Source organism: Esox lucius, chromosome 1 (genome assembly GCF_011004845.1).
Source record: "Esox lucius isolate fEsoLuc1 chromosome 1, fEsoLuc1.pri, whole genome shotgun sequence".
NCBI lineage: Eukaryota > Metazoa > Chordata > Actinopteri > Esociformes > Esocidae > Esox > Esox lucius.
In genome coordinates, this window is record NC_047569.1 from 24,220,445 (window position 1) to 24,242,069 (window position 21,625).

Sequence of the window (21,625 nt, forward strand, 5' to 3'; positions counted from 1 at the left end):
ACCACAGAGTGTAAAAAGTCTGTTGGTGCTCATCCGAAGACCCATGAATCGGGTGATAAAAATAACATGCTGAGCTAGTAAATGTGAGTCTAGGGTCACAAAGGGATGGAAACTTTCCAGTACATTTCAATACATTTTATGGAAATTGTCCATGGGAAGATAAGTCTGGGAATTTGCTTTTAACTTTTTAAGCATCCTGTCTGGTACAGAAATCAACAACGCCTACAGTGTCATCACTGCTGTATCCTGCCCACTTCGGCCTGGATCAGCTGCCTCAGAGTGCAACTGGTCTCTATTTGGGAACATACACAAAAAAGCACGCAACAGGCTGACCAATACAGGAGTTCAAAAATTGGTGGCCATCCGGACACATTTTTGGCTTTTTGAGCCTGACAACAAGCCATCCTCAACAAGGATGGAAAGTGACAGTGAAGAGGAGGTCTCAGAGTTTGACGTTCAAGAGGTGGACATTGAGGAAGTTCAGGCAGAAGACATGCAGGCCTCAGAGGACAACAACCAAAGCTTTAGTTTTTAGACAACCATTTGACGGGTGTACGTTGAAACAGTTTTTTGTTGATGCAATGGATCTTTGGGAACATATCATTCAATATTCACATTTGTTGTTCAATGAAATCCTCCCATATGAAGAGTCAACTCATTTAATTAAAGTTCAGCTTATAGCTAAATAGTTGTTTTATTTCAATTAGAAGGATTTCATAATTTGTAATAATGTCTACTTATGATAAGTTAAAGGTTTTATGTTGTTGTCTGCATATGATATGGTAATATATATCCAATGCAAAAATATATTTAAATGGTATTAATATTAATTTTCATGTTAATGCCCACATATTCCCAGTTTTCACCTCTGAATATTCCCAAAAATGTGCAACCCTATGCGACTGTTACCAACGCAGTCCAGTGTCCAACTCAAAATCCCCTACAACTATTTTACATTATACTGAACAAAAATTATGAACACAACATGCAACAATTTCAAAGATTTGACTGAGTTACAGCACTTTTCTCCAGTGAGCCAATGGCAATCAAAAATGGGTATTTGCTCATTAAAGTCAGTCAGACTGCTGCACTTAAGTCAAAAGCATGGTGAGGACAATGAGCATGCAAAGAGCTTCCCTGAGGCAGTTTCTGACAGAAATTCTAATGCGGTGCAAACCCAGTTTCTTTAACTCACAGATAATCCCACAGGTGAAAAAGCAGGATGTGGTGGTCCTGGACTGGTATGATTACATGTTGTCTGAGATTTTGAGGTTGGTTGGGCATATTATCATATTCTTTAAAACCACGGTTTTATGATTGAGAAATAAATATTACATTCTCTGGCAACAGCTCCGGAGGACATTCCTGCAAAGGCAACACCCCTTAAAACATTGAGACTTCTGGGGCATTATGTTGTGACAAAACTGCACATTTTACAGTGTTTCCTTCTTATTTTAATGGAAAATGTGATGTGCCCCCACAGCAAATACATTTTGCCGGACCGCGTAAGAGGAGCCTGCCAAGAAGATTAAATGTCACTCACTCAACCACCCACCCACCCACCAACGGACCCCTGTTAAATAGCGTAGTGGTTAGAGAAGCGGGCCTGTAAACTACAGGTCCCAAGTTCGTATCTCCTCGCAGGCAAAGCCAAGTACGCATTATGAATTATTCCGTATAGATGAATACTTCTCTGGCAAAAACCTTCAGTATCTACATTATAGGAAGCATGAAAAAAAAATCAGTTTACGGTTATACTGCGACTGTTTCTGGTGGATTTTAGAAGTATGCATCCTTGCATGCGTTTTGGGTAAGGATAGACAAACATTTGCTGGCTACAACATACAGTAGTTACGTTATATTACGCCTTAACTAAAACTGTATACGCTTATATTGCGACTGTTTCTGTTATGGAAAAGTTAATCTTCAGGCTAGCTAGCAATTGCTCAATTATTATGATTATTCCTATGAAGTTAGTACATACTAATAAGCCAATTACTTGCTAATAAACTGTTAAAACGGCCAGTGGCAAAATCCAAACAGTTCATAGACGCTATGGTGGAGGTAAACTTAATAAAAACGTTAGTCAGTTTAACACAATGCTAAATGGATTCTAGCGACTACTGAAATGTGGTACATAGTGTGTATTGTGTAAATGTTCACATATTTTTTATCAACGTACTTAAGGCATTTTTTTTTTTTTAGAGATTAGGAGAAGTGGTTTTAGGGTCTGATTATCAATTATTACTCAGGGATCTATACTGTCGAGCCTGGGCTAAAACCCTGCTTTCTGGGGCTTTAATTAGCCTAAGCAGCTCGGTGCTGCCAAAAGCGCTTGTGATATTAATTACGTTAATCCTATTAGCTCTTGCCGAAGATAGTAGTAGACTCTTTCGAGAGATGGGGGAGAGCAGTGAGAGTGACAAGTTAACATTGAGAGCGCTAGTAACTAATGCTCTGTGACTGCGTCACTGGGCACATGCTCTCAGTTTAGGCTGTGGGATTAGACGGGGCGATAACAGACCCTCAATAAGTGCTATTTGCTAGAGTCTTCAAAATATACACTGAGGTTCTCATATAAAAACATAGCCATATACTGATGATGTAGTCAATATAAGGTAACAGATTTACCCACAGAGTTTACCACTGTCCTTTATATAGCAAATGTAGCGCAGGGTGTGGGGTGGAAGTGAAAGGAGGATTTCCTTGCCTCATCACGCTCTATCAACTCCCTCAGTCAGGTCGGGGCCTGCCTGAGCTACCTGAGGTCATCAGTCAAGTGAGCATGTCCTGATTTATCCTCCTGGTTCAACATGTAGTGTGGCTGAGAGCACGATGGCTTGGAACACATGCTAAAAGGTACTAATGGATATCACAAAATTGGGGAGGTGAGGAAAAAAAACGCAACCCCAGCATAACAAAAGCAAGTGGGAATTTAAATTTGCATGAGCGAAAGTGTAAAATAGCCAGCCGGAAAGAAACCCACTCAGACACTATACACTGAGAAGCCCACTGGGAGCCATAACACTGTACAGTATACAGCTGCCCCTGGCAACAGAGCCCTGAGGAGTGCGCATCAAAGCTTACTGACGCCCCAGGGAAACCAAACCACAAACAAACCATAACTTTATTAGCATTTATCAGTCCCTCCTGATAAGCACTCTCTGGCAGCTAACAAACAAGACCAACCAGTTGGTAGATCACCCAGCAAACAACAAACAACGGTGGGCTGTTCTGACAACCTGATCGATAAACCTGAAATGGAGTTGTACAAATGATGTGTCTCTAAACGTTGTGTGCTATTTAGAAGAAATTGGTTTTTTACAATATAAAACATTCACTAAACAAATGTGCATATTTACAGGGCTTTAAAAATGCATATTTTATGAAGGTTGCACAATCTTACTGTTTCCTATTTTTATCAGTATTATTGGTTTATGAATAATAGTAATTGTTGAAATGTATGAGAAACAAAGGTAATCTACTGCAACAAATACATTCTAGGTGGGTTTGATTGGCTGTGTCCATTCTGAACATTTTGTGCACAAGACATCTGTTAAAAACCGAAGAAAGTAAATGATTAGTGTGTATGGTGAGTGGGCGGGTGAATGGGTGAATGTGTGGGCGAGTGAGTGGGTGAGGGGGCGGGTAAGTCGGAGAGTTACTGAGTCGGAGAGTTACTGAGTCGGAGAGTTACTGAGTCGGAGAGTACCTGAGTCGGAGAGTACCTGAGTCGGAGAGTACCTGAGTCGGAGAGTACCTGAGTCGGAGAGTTACTGAGTCGGAGAGTTACTGAGTCGGAGAGTTACTGAGTCGGAGAGTTACTGAGTCGGTGAGGGTGCGCACACACGTGACTGTGCAGTAACACGCGGAGGCATGTTTGTAAGCCTGTATTTAAAAATGGCTGGGTGACAACACCACGTTCACAGCATTGAGTATATGGCCTTATCTGGGGCTAGGCCTGAGTTTGAACTGCCTGGAAAACAGAGGTAAGAAATGGCTCAAAAGAGACACATTTGCAATGAACTGCAATTGACCTAGTTTTGATTGGTTTGGTCTGTATCACACCGCATTACCACGTATTGAACATGACATGGCCCGTCTCTCCTCTCTCTATGTTGCTTACACAGGAAATATGTCCTTTCTCAAGAAGTTACTGAATCTCACTCACTGAGTGATGAACAAATCGAAGCATAAACTCATTTCAATAATATTCAATTACATTTCTTTGCGTTCAACAGTTATAATAGCCTAGGTTTAACAGCTGACATTTTTTATTTTAACATCCTACACGATTGACCTCTCTTTTAGTCAATTATTATTTATTTTACAAACCATTTATCGGCCTACTCAAATAACACTGGATATTTGTTACGGAACTTTAGCCAAGCATTTGTTTTCGATAAGCTGCACATATGTGTCTGTGTCTTGAATACGACCACACGTATAATTCATAAAACCAGACATTGTTTTTGCTTTCTTTCATCAGAAGCGAAATACTTCAGATATGAATAAGAGATAAGAAACTCAATTTAAAACTATTACACTCGACACATTTGATGGAGGTATCATGTCTTTAGGTCTACCACTTGCATATGAGGGGTTTGACTAATAGTAAGTATCAGATTGGTGCTGTTCAAATAAACGTAGACTTTCCACTTCCAGATAATACAAGTATCCTCCAAATTGCAAGAGCAACAGAATCCCAGACATGCAATTGTTTAGTTGCTTTTAAAGTGAATGTCACATACTCTGGAAGTTGTGGCAAACATGTACTTTTCCCGAAGCTGGAAGTTGTCCACTCGTTCCAGGATGACTCTGCGGTTCTCCTCACTCTGGAAGAAGTCGGTGCTGCTGAGGATGCTAGAGACCCCTTGTGGCTCCTGCCTCTGGACCAGCACTGTTGTGGGGGAGTCATAGGGCTCCACACCCCTGGAAACCAGCAGAAAAGAACCACCATCAGAACCACAGATAGTTACAAGTGTAGGGCCAAAAGCTGTTCCTAGACCACATGACCCTTCCAGGAAAAACCTGATACCGTTGACTTTTTCCTTTGTTGATCATGTGGCTTGAATGGGAATGGGTTTGGAGTTATTCCAGTTCAGATAACGTAAAGGGAAAATTCAGTGCCCAAATAATGCCAGAAATTATAGTTATTTTTCCGGAAATACAAAGTCCGGAGTTGCACAGTATTTTAATGGTTATAAACACTCACTGAAAGACATCAGGGAAATGTTTTACGGATCAGTGACAATCCTAACACAGAGGCAGCATAGCTGGTTCTGGTGAACCCATTTGAACTTCTGAACCATTTCTGATCAACAAAGACATTTTAACATTTGTTGCAGATGGCGCTGCATTCCCTACAGTCCCTCTGCTGTTGAATCCCATGTGCCCTGACCAAAACCAGTGCACTACGTAGTGAGTAGGGGGCCATTTGGGATACTACCCATAATGGATTTTGAACCTTGAGAATGAGGGGCAAGTTGTCGTCCGTCAAGCAGCGCCAGCAGGACAGAGCCAGCCTGTCCCCGCCCACCCCCACCCGAGCCACCCTCACCAGGCCCTAGAGGAGAATTTCTCTCTCAGGTGTCGGCAATGCCGTGCTAAAACAAACTGCACTGGAATCAGCTAGAGCTACGTGCCCAAGATGAACTGAGTGATCGAGGAACTAATCTTTCAACTTTTCTAACAGCATATTCCCAGCAGTAATGTTATGAGCGCACTTTAAGTGAATTCATGGAAAGCTACAGCGGAACTGAAAGACATTTACAGAACTTACTTAGTTCTTACTAACAATGGCATTATGCATACTATTCCCAATGTCTAGACTGGGTCCAATATGAGAAGTGTTCCTTTTTATTTCACAATTTTTTATACTGGGAAATCAAGCTGTGACCAATGTCTCCTACAGTTCCTCCCTATATTACAGTAATACAAAGGATATATACAGCTCCGGAAAAAATTAATATAGAATATTATATTATATAGAATACATACATACATACACCCGTGTATACATACACACACATTATTTATGCATATATACACACCAGGGATGGAAATTAATTTTTTTGTCCACCGGCCACTGTGGCTGGTGGATTTCAAAATCTACCAGCCACTCAATGTTTTTAGCAGCCACTTTCTTGTTTTTAACCAACAATGTGTAACTGCATGTGAAAATTAATACTACAAGATCTACAATACTTAAGCAGTTTATTTAATCTCAAGTCTCATTGAAACACTGACACTTTCTCTTTCTCTCTTATACATACACAAACCATGACCTGATTACATTTCATTAAATGAGTAGGGCAGATTAAACAAAAAACTAACAATCCTCCACCCATCCTCCCCACTCCCAGTACAATTTACTCCTGCTGATCAGAATCTTCTGAAGCGTGTTGACGACATACAGAGCCGTACATTATCAGATTTATCTCGTCGTAAACTAACCAATCACGGGACTCCTCATTGTCTGCTTTTCTCCATCGTTCTTTAAAAAAAGTTTTTGGACTTTTGCCTCTTTGTCCACTGGCTCCTCCTGAGATGTTTTCTTAGCAGACCTCTTAACGCCTGCAATGTAACGCCACATTTTTTTTAAATTTGCGCCGCCTCTAAAGTGTCCGGGTGAAACGGTATGCTATTTTTATTTACCCGCCACGGTGGCCGGTAGGTGAAGCGAGTTTACCCACCACAACACAAAATCACCCACATTTGGCTGGTGGTGGGTGCTAATTTCCATCCCTGATACACACACACACACACACACACACACACACACACACACACACACACACACACACACACACACACACACACACACACACACACACACACACACACACACACACACACACACACACACACACACACATATATATATACACACACATACACATACACATAAACATATAGACACACACACACAAACACACACACACACACACACACACACACAAACATTTAAATTGCAATTAGTGTATAAATAGTCAATTACTTTGTTAGCTCTCACATGGATGAACTGAGCAGGCTAGATACTGAGAACTGTCAAAAGACCTGCGTAATAAGGTCATGGAACTTTATAAAGATAGAAAATGATTAAAAAAAGACATCCAAAGCCTTGCAAATCACTTATTAAGAAGTGGAAAATTCAGGGATCTCTTGATACCAAGCCAAGGTCAAGTAGACCAAGAAAAATTTCAGGCAAAACTGCCAGAACAATTTTTTGGGATACAAAGAAAAACACACAGGTAACCTCAGGAGAAATATAGGCTGCTCTGGAAAAAGCCAGTGTGGTTGTTTCAAGGAGCACAATACGACGATACTTGAACAAAAATGAGCTGTATGGTTGAGTTGCCAGAAAGAAGCCTTTACTGTGCCAATGCCACAAAAAAGCCTGGTTACAATATACCCAACGACAACTTGACATGCCTCACAGCTTCTGGCACACTGTAATTTGGAGTGACGAGACCAAAATAGAGCTTTACGGTCACAACCATAAGCGCTATGTTTGGAGAGGGGTCAACAAGGCCTTTAGTGAACAAAATACCATCCCCACTGTGAAGCATGGTGGTGGCTCACTGATGTTTTGGGGGGTGTGAGCTCTAAAGGCACGGGAATCTTGGGAAAATGTATGGCAAGATGAATGCGGCAGGTTATCAGAAAATACTGGTAGACAATTTGCATTCTTCTGCACGAAAGCTGCGCATGGGACGCTCTTTCCAGCGCAACAATGTCCCTAAGCACAAGGCCAAGTTGACTCTTCAGTGGTTACAGCAGAAAAAGGCCATCACAGTCTTGACCTTAATATCATCAAGCCACTCTGGGGAGATTTTGTCTTCATGTAAGACAACAAAAGACTTTGCATGACCTGGAAGCATTTTGCCAAGACAAATGGGCAGCTATAACACCTGCAAGAATTCTGGGCCTCATAGACAAACCATTACAAAAGACTGCATGCTGTCATTGATGCTAAAGGGAGGCAATAGACAGTATTAAGAACTAAGGGTATCCAGACTTTTGAACATGGGTCAGTAAATCTTTTTGCCATGTTTTGTTTTATGATTTTGCCATTCTGTTATGACCTAGAATTTAATGTGAATCCCATAAGAAAGAAAACACATGTGTTTTGTCTGCTCACTGATGTTTTCTTTGCAAATGGTATATTTATTACCAATTCTCCAACGGTATGCAAACTTTTGAGCGCAACTGTACACAAATACAGCTCCGGAAAAACTTTAAAGAGACCACTGCACCTTTTTCTTTCCTTTCCAAAAAAGTTGAAAAGCAAGGTTTTGAGTGAGGAACAGAAGAGTTAAATTTCTCAAAACTTCTGTTCCTCACTCAAAATAAGGGATACAATTAAGAAAACCCTGCTAAACCTCTTTGGAAAGGAAAGAAAAAGTATATAGACAAAAAGTTAAAGAAAAAATACACATTAATGCAAACTGTGATATTCGAAATGATGAGCTATCATGGTGAAATATAGTGATGCATAATGTCAGCAGCTGTCTGCCTCTCCATCTAGCCAACTATTGATGTATCTACATTGTGTTTACACTTGAAATTAAACTAATTAGCCTTGATAAAAAAAAGAGTGCAATGTAGTGTTGCATCATTACAAATGTACTGTTATATCTTATCAAACTGTTGAAATTGTATGCATTAACATTATTAGACACTTTCTGATGATTCAATTAGAATAAATTGTAAAACACAGAATTAAGAAAAGTTTAAACAGAAAAAAATGCATTTGAAAAAAAAAATAATCTAACTCATTTCACATGGAATTTCCCACAGGGAATTTCATCACCAGACACTGGCCTGGTGATGAGTGGTTTTCTGAAGAAGGCCTCTCGAGCCGACCACCAAACAGAATAAAACACTAGAGACAAAGAGGAACAAAAACATATGATTTGATGGTTTGATTGGTTTTTACAAAGTTGCTGGTTAAACACCCAACAGGGGTGTGAACCAGAGCTTACAAAGCCTTCTTATTCCAATCTGCTGTGCCTGCCTTTTTCTCTGTGGCCTCTGAAATCAAATTAGATGTGGAAATCTCATGATCAGCAAAAAAGGCTTGGCTTGGTAAAGAAAGAAAGCAGGCCATAAAGGCCTGAACCAATCAATGATCTGAATGCAGCCAATGACGTGGAACAAAACAGTGGAGTGCAGAACCACACACGTGGAAAATAGTACAGAATTGGTCACTTCTGTTTCATTTTTCAGTTGTGTTGGGCACTCTATGTAAAAGTTCTACCACTACAACCATCCCGTCTTTTCGGCCACCATTTTTTACATTGGACAAAAGGCAAAAAAGCCAATACCTTAATTTCTGCTAAACAACTGAAAGCAGGATTGGCTGTAAAGGTAGAAAATGTGTGCACAAACAATTGATTATGATTTATGTTCTACACAAACCCTTCAATCTAGGGCTGTACGATTTTGATAAAAAATGTAATCGCAGTTTCTTTGACGAATATTGCATTTATGGTACTGATTCATGATTTTCAAAAATGGTGTAAACAGATAGATGATCTCACTTTAAAATAGAGATTAGAGTCTACATAATGTGCTATAAACTGAATAAAAATCAATTTAAAGTTAAATGTTTTCTATTTTACACTTATTACCAATTGGAAGGTGCACCCTGTGTCAAAACATTGCACTAGGCCATTCGTTTAACTATTCATTTAATGCAATGGCATTTGCTATACTTGTGCCGTTGCCATAGCTAGTTAGGCAAAATGTCTCACCCCTTGAGGTATATTTTCTCCTATATTAAGTATGTTTGTAGGCACCAACATTGAAGCCGGAACTTTTAATATGCTGTTGTGTATATAAGACAATATCTTGGTGACACTCACTAGCTTGAAGAAAACGTCTTCGCTAGGAGTAGCAGTGTTAACTCAAACTAACATTGAAAAACCATCAGGTATTTAAACAAAATGACGCCAGCAATTTAAGTAATCTACAAAAATACCTACAGCTCCCACAAGAAAAACTATTACGGATGCACGATGAATGCCCGTTGCCTCGCATGAAGCGCACCTCATTCAATTTTGATATTGCACATGTCAATATTGTAATTTTGATTCTAATTTGATTAATTGTGCAGCCCTACTTCAATCTGAACTTTCTGAAATGTTGCACCATCCTTAACAGACCCCTGTCGTAGTTGACAAGCAGCATTACACATCTACAGTTGAGAATGAGAGCCTGTTGCTGTCAAAACAAATGCAGAGGTAAGAGAATGAAAGGCAATGAACTTTATGAACCCATCACATCTATCTACCCACCACGCCTTTAAATCATTAACATATCTGTCAAATCCTTTCACAAGATGGCTTTCTCTTTTATAGATGAGATATGTAAGCATGAGTGGAGTGTGCCTTTCTCCTGCCTAAGCATACTGTATGGGAGAGATACAAGGAGAATCTCTTCCTCAAGGTGCCAAACCTGTCACAATCAACATTATAAAGTAGGTATGTGATTCCTTGGCCTTTACTCTGCAATGCCTGCTCATAAGGCACTGCAGACAGGCTGAAGAAAACATTCATTGTATTTTAACTCAGATATGGTTGAACTGTATCACTCTAACACTAGTGTATATAAGAGCGGTGGTTGTTATCAGACCATGCACACAGCCAAATGAAATGCAGGTAGGCCTAATCCGTTCCCATTTCCCTCACAGGCCACAGCGTCATTATCTGTGCATTGCCATTCAACTGCAGGGACAATCTAATTTAATTTGACTCAGAGAGATACAGGAGCTAGCTCACACGCAGCGCGCTAATAGATATTTATAAGTAATTTATCTGGCAATTCTTCCATCATCTAAGGAGGTCTGGATAGGACTAGATGTGGGAGACAGGCAGTCACAGAACAAACAGACAAACAGAAAGCAAACAGAAAACAAAAACATACACACCCAAACACGCCAGCCCATGTGACAGAGCAATGCTGTTTTGCCACTCAACAGGACAAATTAGTTATAGTACTGCGTATAAACACTGCCTCTCCTCAGAATCATCACAATGAATAAAGGCATTGATCTTACCAGAAATAGGCCTTCACATGCTCTTGGATCAACACCCATGTCTCACCAAAATCGTCCGATTTCCATAGCTGTGAAAAGAACAGAGGTGGGGGATGGGGAAGAAATGTAGGTCATGGGCTCATTTGCACATTTTGACTCTTGGCTGCATTACAAGGGTAATATTCGAAAGTGAACCATTTTCCATCATTTAAGATTAAATGAAAGTGGCAGACTGTTATAATTCCACAATATCGCCTGTTTTTTGTTTTCAGAAATAGTTTAGTATATATAACCAGGGGTATGCAGCTTCAACATTTAAGTATTATTTGTATACTGTTTCTTCTTTTATTTGCATCTGTCCTACATTTGCGTACATCCAAGCATTTGAGGATCAAGTCTGTATCAATGCAGTGGATGTCCACTACAGAGAACAAGTGCACCATGCATGCCTCTTGCCAACACTTACTCACTGACTGCCAGCCTGACCTGATGAAGCCCTGCACTTGAGAGCTGGAGCTGCGTCATGCTGGCTCCCCACCTAACAAGGATAATCCACCCCCAGAAACAGAAACCATGAACCCTTACATTTGTTCTATCAATAGGCCTATGTTCTAGAAGTAAAAAAAAAAAAAATTCATTTCAACAAGGTTTTACTTCTAAGTGGACCATCTGTGAAGTTAGGGAATCTTATAGTAATGCTTCATAGCTTCAAATTAATGGATATGAAAGATACATTATACTAGGGAGTTTTTCCTAGCCACTATTAACCATCTCTGTTTTTGTTTGCTCTATTGGGTAAATAAGCACTGCTGATGTACAACCTTGTGTCCAAAAAAGTCAACACGCAATTATGCAATTATATTTAATTGAAATTTTTACAAAGACAACCAATCAAATGTTGAAGCTGAGAAATGTTATTGTTTTTGGAAAAATACATGACCATTTTGAATTTGATGCCAGCAACACATTTGAAAATGTTGGGACTGGGGCATGTTTACCACTGTGTTGCATCACCTCTTCTTTTAACAATACTCTGTAAGCATTTGGGAACTGAGACAACCAATTGCAGTAATCTTGAAAGTGAAATGTATTCCCATTCTTGCTTGATATAGGATTTCAGCTGCTCAACAGATAAGTTCTTATCCGTATTTCTTGTTTCATAATGCGCCAAATGTTTTCAATGGGTGACAGGTCTGGACTGCAGGCAGGCCAGTTTAGTTATTTTACTACAGACCCTTACTGTTGTAATAAATGCAGAATGTGATTTGGCATTGTCTCGCTGAAATAAGCAAGACTTTCCCTGAAAAAGACGTCTGGATGGCAGCAAATGTTGCTCCAAAACCTGTATATTTTGTTCAGCATTAATGGTGCCTTCACAAATGTGCAAGTCACCCATGCCATGCACACTAATGCACCCCAATACCACCATGGATTCTGGATTTGAACAGTGCACTTATGACAAGCTGGATGGTGACTCTACTCTTTATTCCGGTGCGGTGTCCATGGTTCCCAAAAAATAATTTAAAATGTTGATTTGTCAGACCACAGAACAGTTCTCATCTTCACCACAGTCCATCTTAAATGAGCTTTGCCCCAGAGAAGACGGCAGTGTTTCTGGTTCTTGTCCATATATGGATTCTTCATTGCATTGCATTGTAGAGATTTAACTTGCATTTGTGGATGCAGCAATGCACTGTGTTCACAGACAATGGTTTTCGGAAGTGTTCCTGAGCCCATGCAGTGATTTCCACTACAGATTTCTAATGCAGTGCCATCAGAGGGCCCCAAGATCACGGCCATTCAATATTGGTTTTCGGCCTGGTCCCTTGCATACAGAGATTGCTCCAGGATTCTCTGAATCTTTTAATGATATTAAGTATCCCAAACTCTTTGCAATTTCAAATTGAGAAACGTTATTCTTACATTGCCCGCATAGTCATTTGCAGAGTGGTGGACCACCATCCTCCCTGGAAGGATATTTTAATACCCAATCATGTTACTGACGTGTTGCTAATTGACCTAATCAGTTGTGTGATATTTCACAAGGTTTAGTTTTTTAGCATTACACAACTTTTTCAGTCTTTTGTTGCTCCTGTCCAAGCTTTTTTTAAACATGCTCCTGTCATCAAATTCAGGGGGCATATATTTTTCAAGAAGCAATAAAATGTCTGTTTCAACATTTGATATTTTGTCTTTGAACTATTTTCTATTGAATATTGGGTTTAAATGATTTACACATCATTGCATTCTGTTTTTATTTACATTTTATGCAGGGTTGTATAGTTAAAACGGCTATGCAATCAATCTATATTCAAATTATATTTTTGGTGTGCTGTAGGATTAATATGCAAGCTGCTGTCTGCTTTCTTCCTGCATCTCCTAGCTGTTGCGTTGCACTGCGTGCAAACTTGAGCGCGGCTTGTGTGTTGCAACAGCAATCTGCTTCACACAGTTGAACTAGAAACACAGTCTCTACTAATTGAACATTTTGACTACTACATTTATGCTCAATTAACAGTACAGTATATTTTAAAACAACATTTTTGTGATGTCGGTACTACCTTTTTTGTTTCTTATTTCCTGGGCAAAATTATTAAAAAAAAAAACATTCAAACGTTAATTATTGTTCACAAATAGAGTCTTAAAACAAGAGATTCTACTATGCCAATGTTGTTGATCGGTTTAATAAAATATGTCACAAAAGGAAGGGAAAAAGAAAAGGCTAAACAAGCTCAATAACTCAATGCATGTACACTATCATTAAAAATGCATTTACATGTGTTATGAAAAGACCTAGGCCAAGGGGTTTTCTTTTATATAATTATAAAATAAAGTCTCAAATTGTTAATCGCCTAACCTTTTTTACATAATCGACAACGTCTTTGCAAATGTAATTTATTATCCTAAGGGCTTGTTTACATTACGCTACATTTTCCAGGACCTATAGAAGAAGACGCAAGATGCTTATTTTGTTGTGTAAACTTGCAGATATTAATGGCTTGAGACTTTCGAGGTAGAGTGCACAACATTTTCAGTATTTCTTCAATCACTTTGTCAAGCTATCGCTTTCACTTCTGTTTTCGGATTGCTGGTTCCTGCTTGCCGAATACTATGATACATAAAATACATTTTCTATCACTCTATCACTATGCCTAACAAGCACCGCAATGGGAAGGAAAAAAGATTAAACAGCGTGCTGATGTTCATTTCAATTGGGTAAACTTGTCTGCTATTCTGTCTGAAATGTTGGATCCCTAACTAGTCTAATATGCATTTTGCCACCCAATTTTGTTTTTATAGGTATAACGGGACAGTGACGTCACTCATGGGCAAATAAAAATAAATCCAAAATGTGATTTTAGATATTATTTAGGTGCCGTTTGTTGCATCTGCTAGAGTGGTGTGGACAATGGATCTTGAAACAAAGGCATCACTGGCAGTTGTGAACAGGTTGTTCAGAAATGTATTAGCCCAGGAGGACAGCTAAGCCAGAACCAGGATGTTGACAGACGGGATCACAAAATCACAGAAAGTATGCATACAGCCACATCACAACAGTCCTACTAATTGGCTATGGTTTGGTTGGTATGCAGCAAGCTAGCAAGCCACATCATTTCCCCAAACATAAGCCAACTAGCATAATGACATTAAAGTGGATTCCTGGATATCCAGTTATGCCATAATTATTAATCTATTAATTCGACCACTACTAGAAAATGTAGCATAATTATAACCTTCTAGCCAGTTAATATTACATTCAAAAAGGTGCTTGTGGCAATTTCATACAAAGCAAAAAAACAAAATGGTGTAAAAGTTACGCAGCCTAACATGTACATGGCGATGAAGAGATGCATCAATGAGTACATTAGATTTGTATAAAACTGAAAGAACAGCTGTGCAGCAAACCAGCTTCTATAGTTGGTGCATTCTAACAGTAACAGTAACATCCCAAAAATGTTTTGCCTATTGTGTTTATATACACCACCGTTCAAAAGTTTGGGGTCACCTAGAGAGGTCCTTTTTTCTTTTTAAAGAAAAGTAACTTTTTTGTGAATTAAGGTAACATGAAAATAATCAGAAATACAGTGTAATTATTGTTAACGCAGTAAATTACTATTGTAGTTGGAAACAGCTGTTTTTCAACAGAATATCCTCATAGGCGTACAGAGGCCCATTATCAACAACCATGAGACAGGTGTTCCAATGGCACATTGTGTTCATCATTTCAAAAGGCTAATTTATCATTAAAAACATTTTTGCGATCATGTTAGCACTGCTAAAAACTGTTATGCTGATTAAAGAAGCAATAAAACCAGCCTTCTTTAGACTAGTTCAGTATTTTCAGCATTGTGGGTTCAATTATCGGCTAAAAATGGCCAGAAACAATGAACTTCCTTCTGAAATTCATCAGTCTATTTTTGTTCTGAAAAATGAAGGCTATTCCATGCAAGAAACTGCCAAGAAACTAAGGACCTCATACAACATGTACTACTCCCTTCACAGAACAGCACAAACTGTCTAACCAGAACAGAAAGAGGAGTGGGAGGCCCTTGTGCACAACTGAGCAAGACGACAAATACATTAGCGTCTAGTTTGAGAAACAGACACCTCACAGGTCCTCAACTGGTAGCTTCATTATATAGTACCCTCAAAACACCAGTCTCAAATGTCAACAGTGGACAGGTTACTCCGGGATGCTGGCCTTCTAGGCAGAGATATTCCACAGTCCAGTGTCTGTGTTCTTTTGCCCATCTAAATCTTTACTTTTTCTTGCCCAGCCTGAGAAATGGCTTCTTCTTTGCAAGCCTAGAGTCTGCTTTTATTTCCAAAAAAGGTCATTTCGAAGTGACCCCAAACTTTTGAACAGTGATGTACACTATAGATTGATATCCTATTTGCCGCCATTCTCTCCCTTATAGCAACATTCCCAGAATGCCTTGTTTTCTTATTTTTTTTTATACAAAACAAAAACACTAGGAAAAACATAAGGATACATAAAAGTTTGCCCAGGAGTAAATGTAAGTATCCCCAGCACATCAGAGAGTACATTAGATACAGTTGGTGAAGTGGTCAATACACAATGATGAGCTAGCCACTTGTTAGTGTTAACGTCTTTCTCATAACTTCCTCTAACCGTCGTTAATATATTTGAATATAGATTCCCTGTTTTTACAGACAATGCCATAACCACTGTACTCATTTAATGTAACTCTATTCTTCACTAGTTGGCTATACTAAATTTAGAGTTCTACAACTTCTTTGGTAGTAGTAAGGGCCAATGTTTTCTGACCCAACATTACAAATATCAGTGAGAATTCCTATTCTTTATACACACTATTATTGATAAAAATAGCAATGAGTATAAACATAGGATATATTATTATAGATGTATTGGTTGTTTGGAAGAAACCTTTGCCTGTCACCTTTATTCAAGTAATTTTATGTTGGTTTTTCAGTAAGGGTATGTACACTTTGATAAGCACTGTGTTTCAGGGGTCCATATTATAAATACGTATATTTAATGTAACTCTCCTGTGTCAGTATCCATAGGGTGACCAGATGTCCCGTTTTTCACGGGACAGGCCTGTATTTTAGTCTGTTTAAAGGTGTCCCGACTTATTTAGAAAAAAATCATATTTTGTCCTGTATTTTCACTTGGTGCTGTTTTTAGATTGTTCCGAACTACTGCCCAGAATGTGACAGGTCATCATGATTTGCCACCACTGTCAGTCTTAAAGTGTAACAAACTATGATCCAAACACATTTTAGTTCTCACAAACTGCCAAGTCCAAGCACGTGTGCGCGCAAAATCACTGTAACAGCCATCCATGAAGGCAATGTAATTGTTCAAGTAAATTTTGCATTAAAGCGCACAGCTTTCTATGACAAACTCATTAAAGACAATTGGACACTGAGATAGATTGACTTAAGTGAAAAGTACAATAGGCCTTCGGACTCCACACACCACAACTCAAATTAGCATAATTGACTAAGCATAATTCAGTTACATTATTACTGTGGCTGCTGTGTACAACTGAAACGTAGGCTGTGTAAATTTTTCAGAACATAATGGGGTGATACTGGGGTTTGGGGACCACACGATTTCGTCTCTGCTTTTTGCGGATGATGTTGTCGTGTTGGCCCCTTCAAGCCAGGACCTTCAGCATGCACTGGGACGGTTTGCAGCCGAGTGTGAAGCGGTGGGGATGAGAATCAGTACCTCCAAATCCGAGGCCATGGTCCTCAGTCGGAAAAAGGTGGCTTGCCCACTTCAGGTTGGTGGAGAGTCCCTGCCTCAAGTGGAGGAGTTTAAGTATCTAGGGGTCTTGTTCACGAGTGAGGGAAGGATGGAACAGGAGATTGACAGACGGATCGGTGCAGCTTCTACGGTGCAGCTTCTACAGTAAGAGCTGAGCCGCAAGGCGAAGCACTCGATTTACCGGTCAATCTACGTTCCTACTCTCACCTATGGTCATGAGCTTTGGGTCATGACCAAAAGGACAAGATCTCGGATACAGGCGGCCGAAATGAGCTTTCTCCGCAGGGTGGCTGGGCGATGCCTTAGAGATAGGGTGAGAAGCTCGGTCACCCGGGAGGAGCTCAGAGTAGAGCAGCTGCTCCTCCACATCGAGAGGGGTCAGCTGAGGTGGCTTGGGCATCTGTTTCGGATGCCTCCGGAACGCCTTCCTGGGAAGGTGTTTCCGGTCCCGTCCCACCAGGAGGAGACCCCGGAGAAGACCTAGGACACGCTGGAGGGACTATGTCTCACGGCTGGCCTGGGAACGCCTCAGTGACCCCCCGGAAGAGCTGGAAGAAGTGTCTGGGGAGAGGGAAGTCTGGGCATCTCTGCTTAGACTGCTGCCCCCGTGACCCGGCCCCGGATAAGCGGAAGATGATGGAATTCCGGCTCTCACAGACCTGTTAGTTTTTCTTTAAGAAGCCCTCCTGTTCTCCACTCATTAACTGTATTAACTGCACCTGTTTGAACGCGTTACCTGTATAAAAGACACCTGTCCACACACTCAAACAGGCTCCAACCTCTCCACAATGGCCAAGACCAGAGAGCTGTGTAAGGACATCAGGGATAAAATTGTAGACCTGCACAAGGCTGGGATGGGCTACAGGACAATAGGCAAGCAGCTTGGGGAGAAGGCAACAACTGTTGGCACAATTATTAGAAAATGGAAGAAGTTCAAGATGACGGTCAATCTCCCTCGGTCTGGGGCTCCATGCAAGATCTCACCTTGTGGGGCAACAATGATCATGAGGAAGGTGGGGGATCAGCCCAGAACTACACGGCAGGACCTGGTCAATGACCGAAAGAGAGCTGGGACCAGTCTCAAAGAAAATCATTAGTAACAATGGATTAAAATCCTGCAGCGCACGCAAGGTCCTCAGAAAGAGCATTGAAGATGGGTCATGGCTTGGTCTTCCAGCATGACAACGACCCAAAACACAAAATCCCTGCTGCAGTGTGTGCAAACCTGGTCAAGAACTACAGGAAACATATGATCCCTGTAATTGCAAACAAAGGTTTCTGTACCAAATATGAAGTTCTGCTTTTCTGATATATCAAATACTTATGTCATGCAATAAAATGCAAATTACTTACTTAAAAATCATGTGATTTTCTGGATTTTTATTTTAGATTCCGTCACTCACAGTTGAAGAGTACCTATGATAGCACTACATGCTTTGTAAGTGGGAAAACCTGCAAAATCTGCAGTGTATCAAATACTTCTCCCACTGTATCTAATGAATGTATCTGAGTACATTAAAAGATGCCCAGCTCAAGATGCCCAGCTCAAATAGACTGTCATTCTGAATTACTACAGGATCTTGGGAAAGGGTTTTTTCCACAGTCACACAGTGACAATACTCAGTGTCACAGTGAAGAAAATATTACTTATTTCAAAGGACCATGAATGGGTTGATACACGTCTTTAATTGTCTAACTTTTGGTCTAAGCTATTTGAATCCAGAAAAAGTAGTATTTCTTTGGCAGTCAGGTATGTACCTGTTTGTTGGGGTGGGAACCGTCATAGCCCAGGACTAGGTTGGCTCTCTTGCTGTGCAGCAGCAGATCAGTGGGCTTGAAGGCAATAGAGAATCCTTGAATGGTCTTGCAGAAGTCAAAGGAATTCCAGAGGTAGCTGTTGGTGTTGTCTGCAAAGAGGTACTGGAAGGATAAAAATACAAACAGGTCTAGATTAGTTAAACAAACCCTGGGCACTGTTTACAAGTTGTTGTTGACTCTCTGTTGCGTACTTATGCAATTAGGCTGTACGCTGCTGGCACTACTCTGCCCTCATTCAGGGAGGTTGCGGTTGGTGAGTGTCCCTTTGGTTGATGCCTGGCAATGTGGGTGGATTGATTTCCTGCCTGTTGGGCCCTGTCCGGGGCCTCCCCCGGGTAGGGCCACAGTATCGCCGGACCCCCCCCCCCCCCCCCCCCCCGTCTCAGTTCCAGAGGTGTTACGCTGCTATATTATTGTGCTGGGGGATATGAGGAATGCACTTTCTAACTTTTCTCAGTCTCCTCTAGTTTTACATTTTAGGAGGAGATGAGGTCCTGGTCCACAGCTGCGGAGTACCTGGTTTGGGGGGCCCGTTGCTGTCCCTGTCCTTGTCCACCTGGTCATACATTTGACCTAGTCTAGAATCAAATAGACCCTGGATTTAACCCAGATAAATGTATTAATTATTCCAACTGGACTCTTAATATCTTACCCAGCACAGCCAGCAGAGGACTGGTCACCCCTCTGAGCCTGGGTCCTCTCTAGGTTTCTTCCTAAAATTCGGCCTTCTTAGGGAGTTTTTCATAGCCACTGAAATTCAACATTACTGTTGTTTGCTCCTTGGGGTTTAAGGCCAGGTGTCTCTGTAAAGCACTTTGTGACAACTGCTGTTGTATAAATACATTTGATTGATTGATTGCACCATTGCAGAATGTTGAGCCAAAATATTTTGTTTAAGAATAGACAGAATTATCAGTCAGGCAAAAAGGCTAATAACATTACCTCGAAATACAAAACATTTAAATCTTAAAAATTATTTAATTAATAGACTTTTGCCATGATTAAATCTCAAGCCAGACAACAGTAAGAACCGGCCATACATAAACATTTTAGAAATCTCTATCTACTTCAAAAGATAATCACTGAAAGATTCAGATATACTTCATTTGAAACAACTAATTAAAATTCTGATTACGCAGATAGACATAGCCATAATCTCTTCTCATCGCTACTTCTTTGATCTTTTGTTTACCTGCCTTTCCAAAAATCCTGCTATTCTTGACAGCCCCGATTTGGAAACGTGTACAGCGCATCAGAGTGAGAAACTTCCAGGACTTATTCAACTGTTATATCACCAAGTGTAATTTCACACTCAAGAGACGTGTTAGAAATAGAGAAAGGCCACCCATACCCCTGCACAAAAGACTTAAAGGATAAGCGCAGCCTCAAACAGAGTCAGTAGTTTAAGCTATAGGCTAACCATTCACTTTCTCTGACCTCCCATGATTACATCCTTATTTAAAGGGATTATTGCAATTTATCTTTAGGACTCTTTGTTTAAATGCATCTACACTGGGCATGCTAGCCCAGAACGCCATAGATCTAGATGTATCAAGTATCCCTGTGAAAGAGCTGAGTTAAGACTACTTTTGCCTTTTAGACCATGAAACAGTTGCCCATAGACTCTGCCGATCGCAAATAAAAAAAGTAAAAACATTACACATATTCATATCATACAAGGGCTTGAAAAATGAAATATTTGCCTGCAAACCCAGCAGAAAAGGCATTCACCTGCCACCAAATAAAAAGGTGGCAGAAGGCTGGTTTCCTAAATAAACCATAAGAATATTACAAATAAGTATTAAAACAATTATTTTATATGTTTTCTTTCTGCTATATACAGTTAACTCAAGTATTGGCCCCTTTCATGTAACTGAACAAAAGTGAATGCAAAAATAAAATTCACCAGAAACAATGAGTTATATTTTGAGCTCAAACAAGGGGGAGCAATATACTTTAATTACCCACAATAATAAAATAATTTATTTGATGAGTGATTTTTCCTGTAATATCTCTCTCTCATATATATATATATATATATATATATATATATATATATATATATATATATATATATATATATATATATATATATATATATATATATATATATATATATATATATATATATATATATATATATATATATATATATATATATATATATACTTACAGGACAATGCCAAAGTCTTAGGCCAACTGAGAAATGTTTTAAAGCAATCAACCTGGGTAGTAGGGGTTTATCAATATTCAGCTCAGGAAAAAATTTCACCTTTTTCTTTCCTTTCCAAAAACATTGGAAAGAAAGATTTTGAGTGAGGAACAGAAGGGTTAAAATTAAGAGACCACTGCAAACTGATCGCTTCTGTTCCTCTCTCAAAACCTTCCTTTAGAACTTTTTTGGAAAGGAAAGAAAAAGGTGCAGTGGACTCTTAATTCTTTCTGGAGCTGTATATGAATACAATAAAAAGTAACAAAAATATAATAATTTATTTTACATAATTTTT

The 21,625-nt window shown here is 39.7% G+C and overlaps 1 protein-coding gene across 2 annotated transcripts in view; it reads right to left on the reverse strand.

Annotated features, from left to right (window-relative positions):
• The window catches only part of sorl1 (sortilin-related receptor, L(DLR class) A repeats containing), a 66,013-nt gene that overhangs the window by 33,415 nt on the left and 10,973 nt on the right, over nucleotides 1-21,625 (reverse strand). For both annotated transcript variants that reach the window (XM_010893671.4, XM_010893672.4), the window contains exons 4-6: nucleotides 19,059-19,220; nucleotides 11,063-11,130; nucleotides 4,752-4,932 (exon numbers count right to left, since the gene is read on the reverse strand). In XM_010893671.4, the coding sequence (XP_010891973.2) occupies nucleotides 4,752-4,932; nucleotides 11,063-11,130; nucleotides 19,059-19,220 (411 nt within the window). The remainder of the gene's footprint in view (nucleotides 1-4,751; nucleotides 4,933-11,062; nucleotides 11,131-19,058; nucleotides 19,221-21,625) is intronic.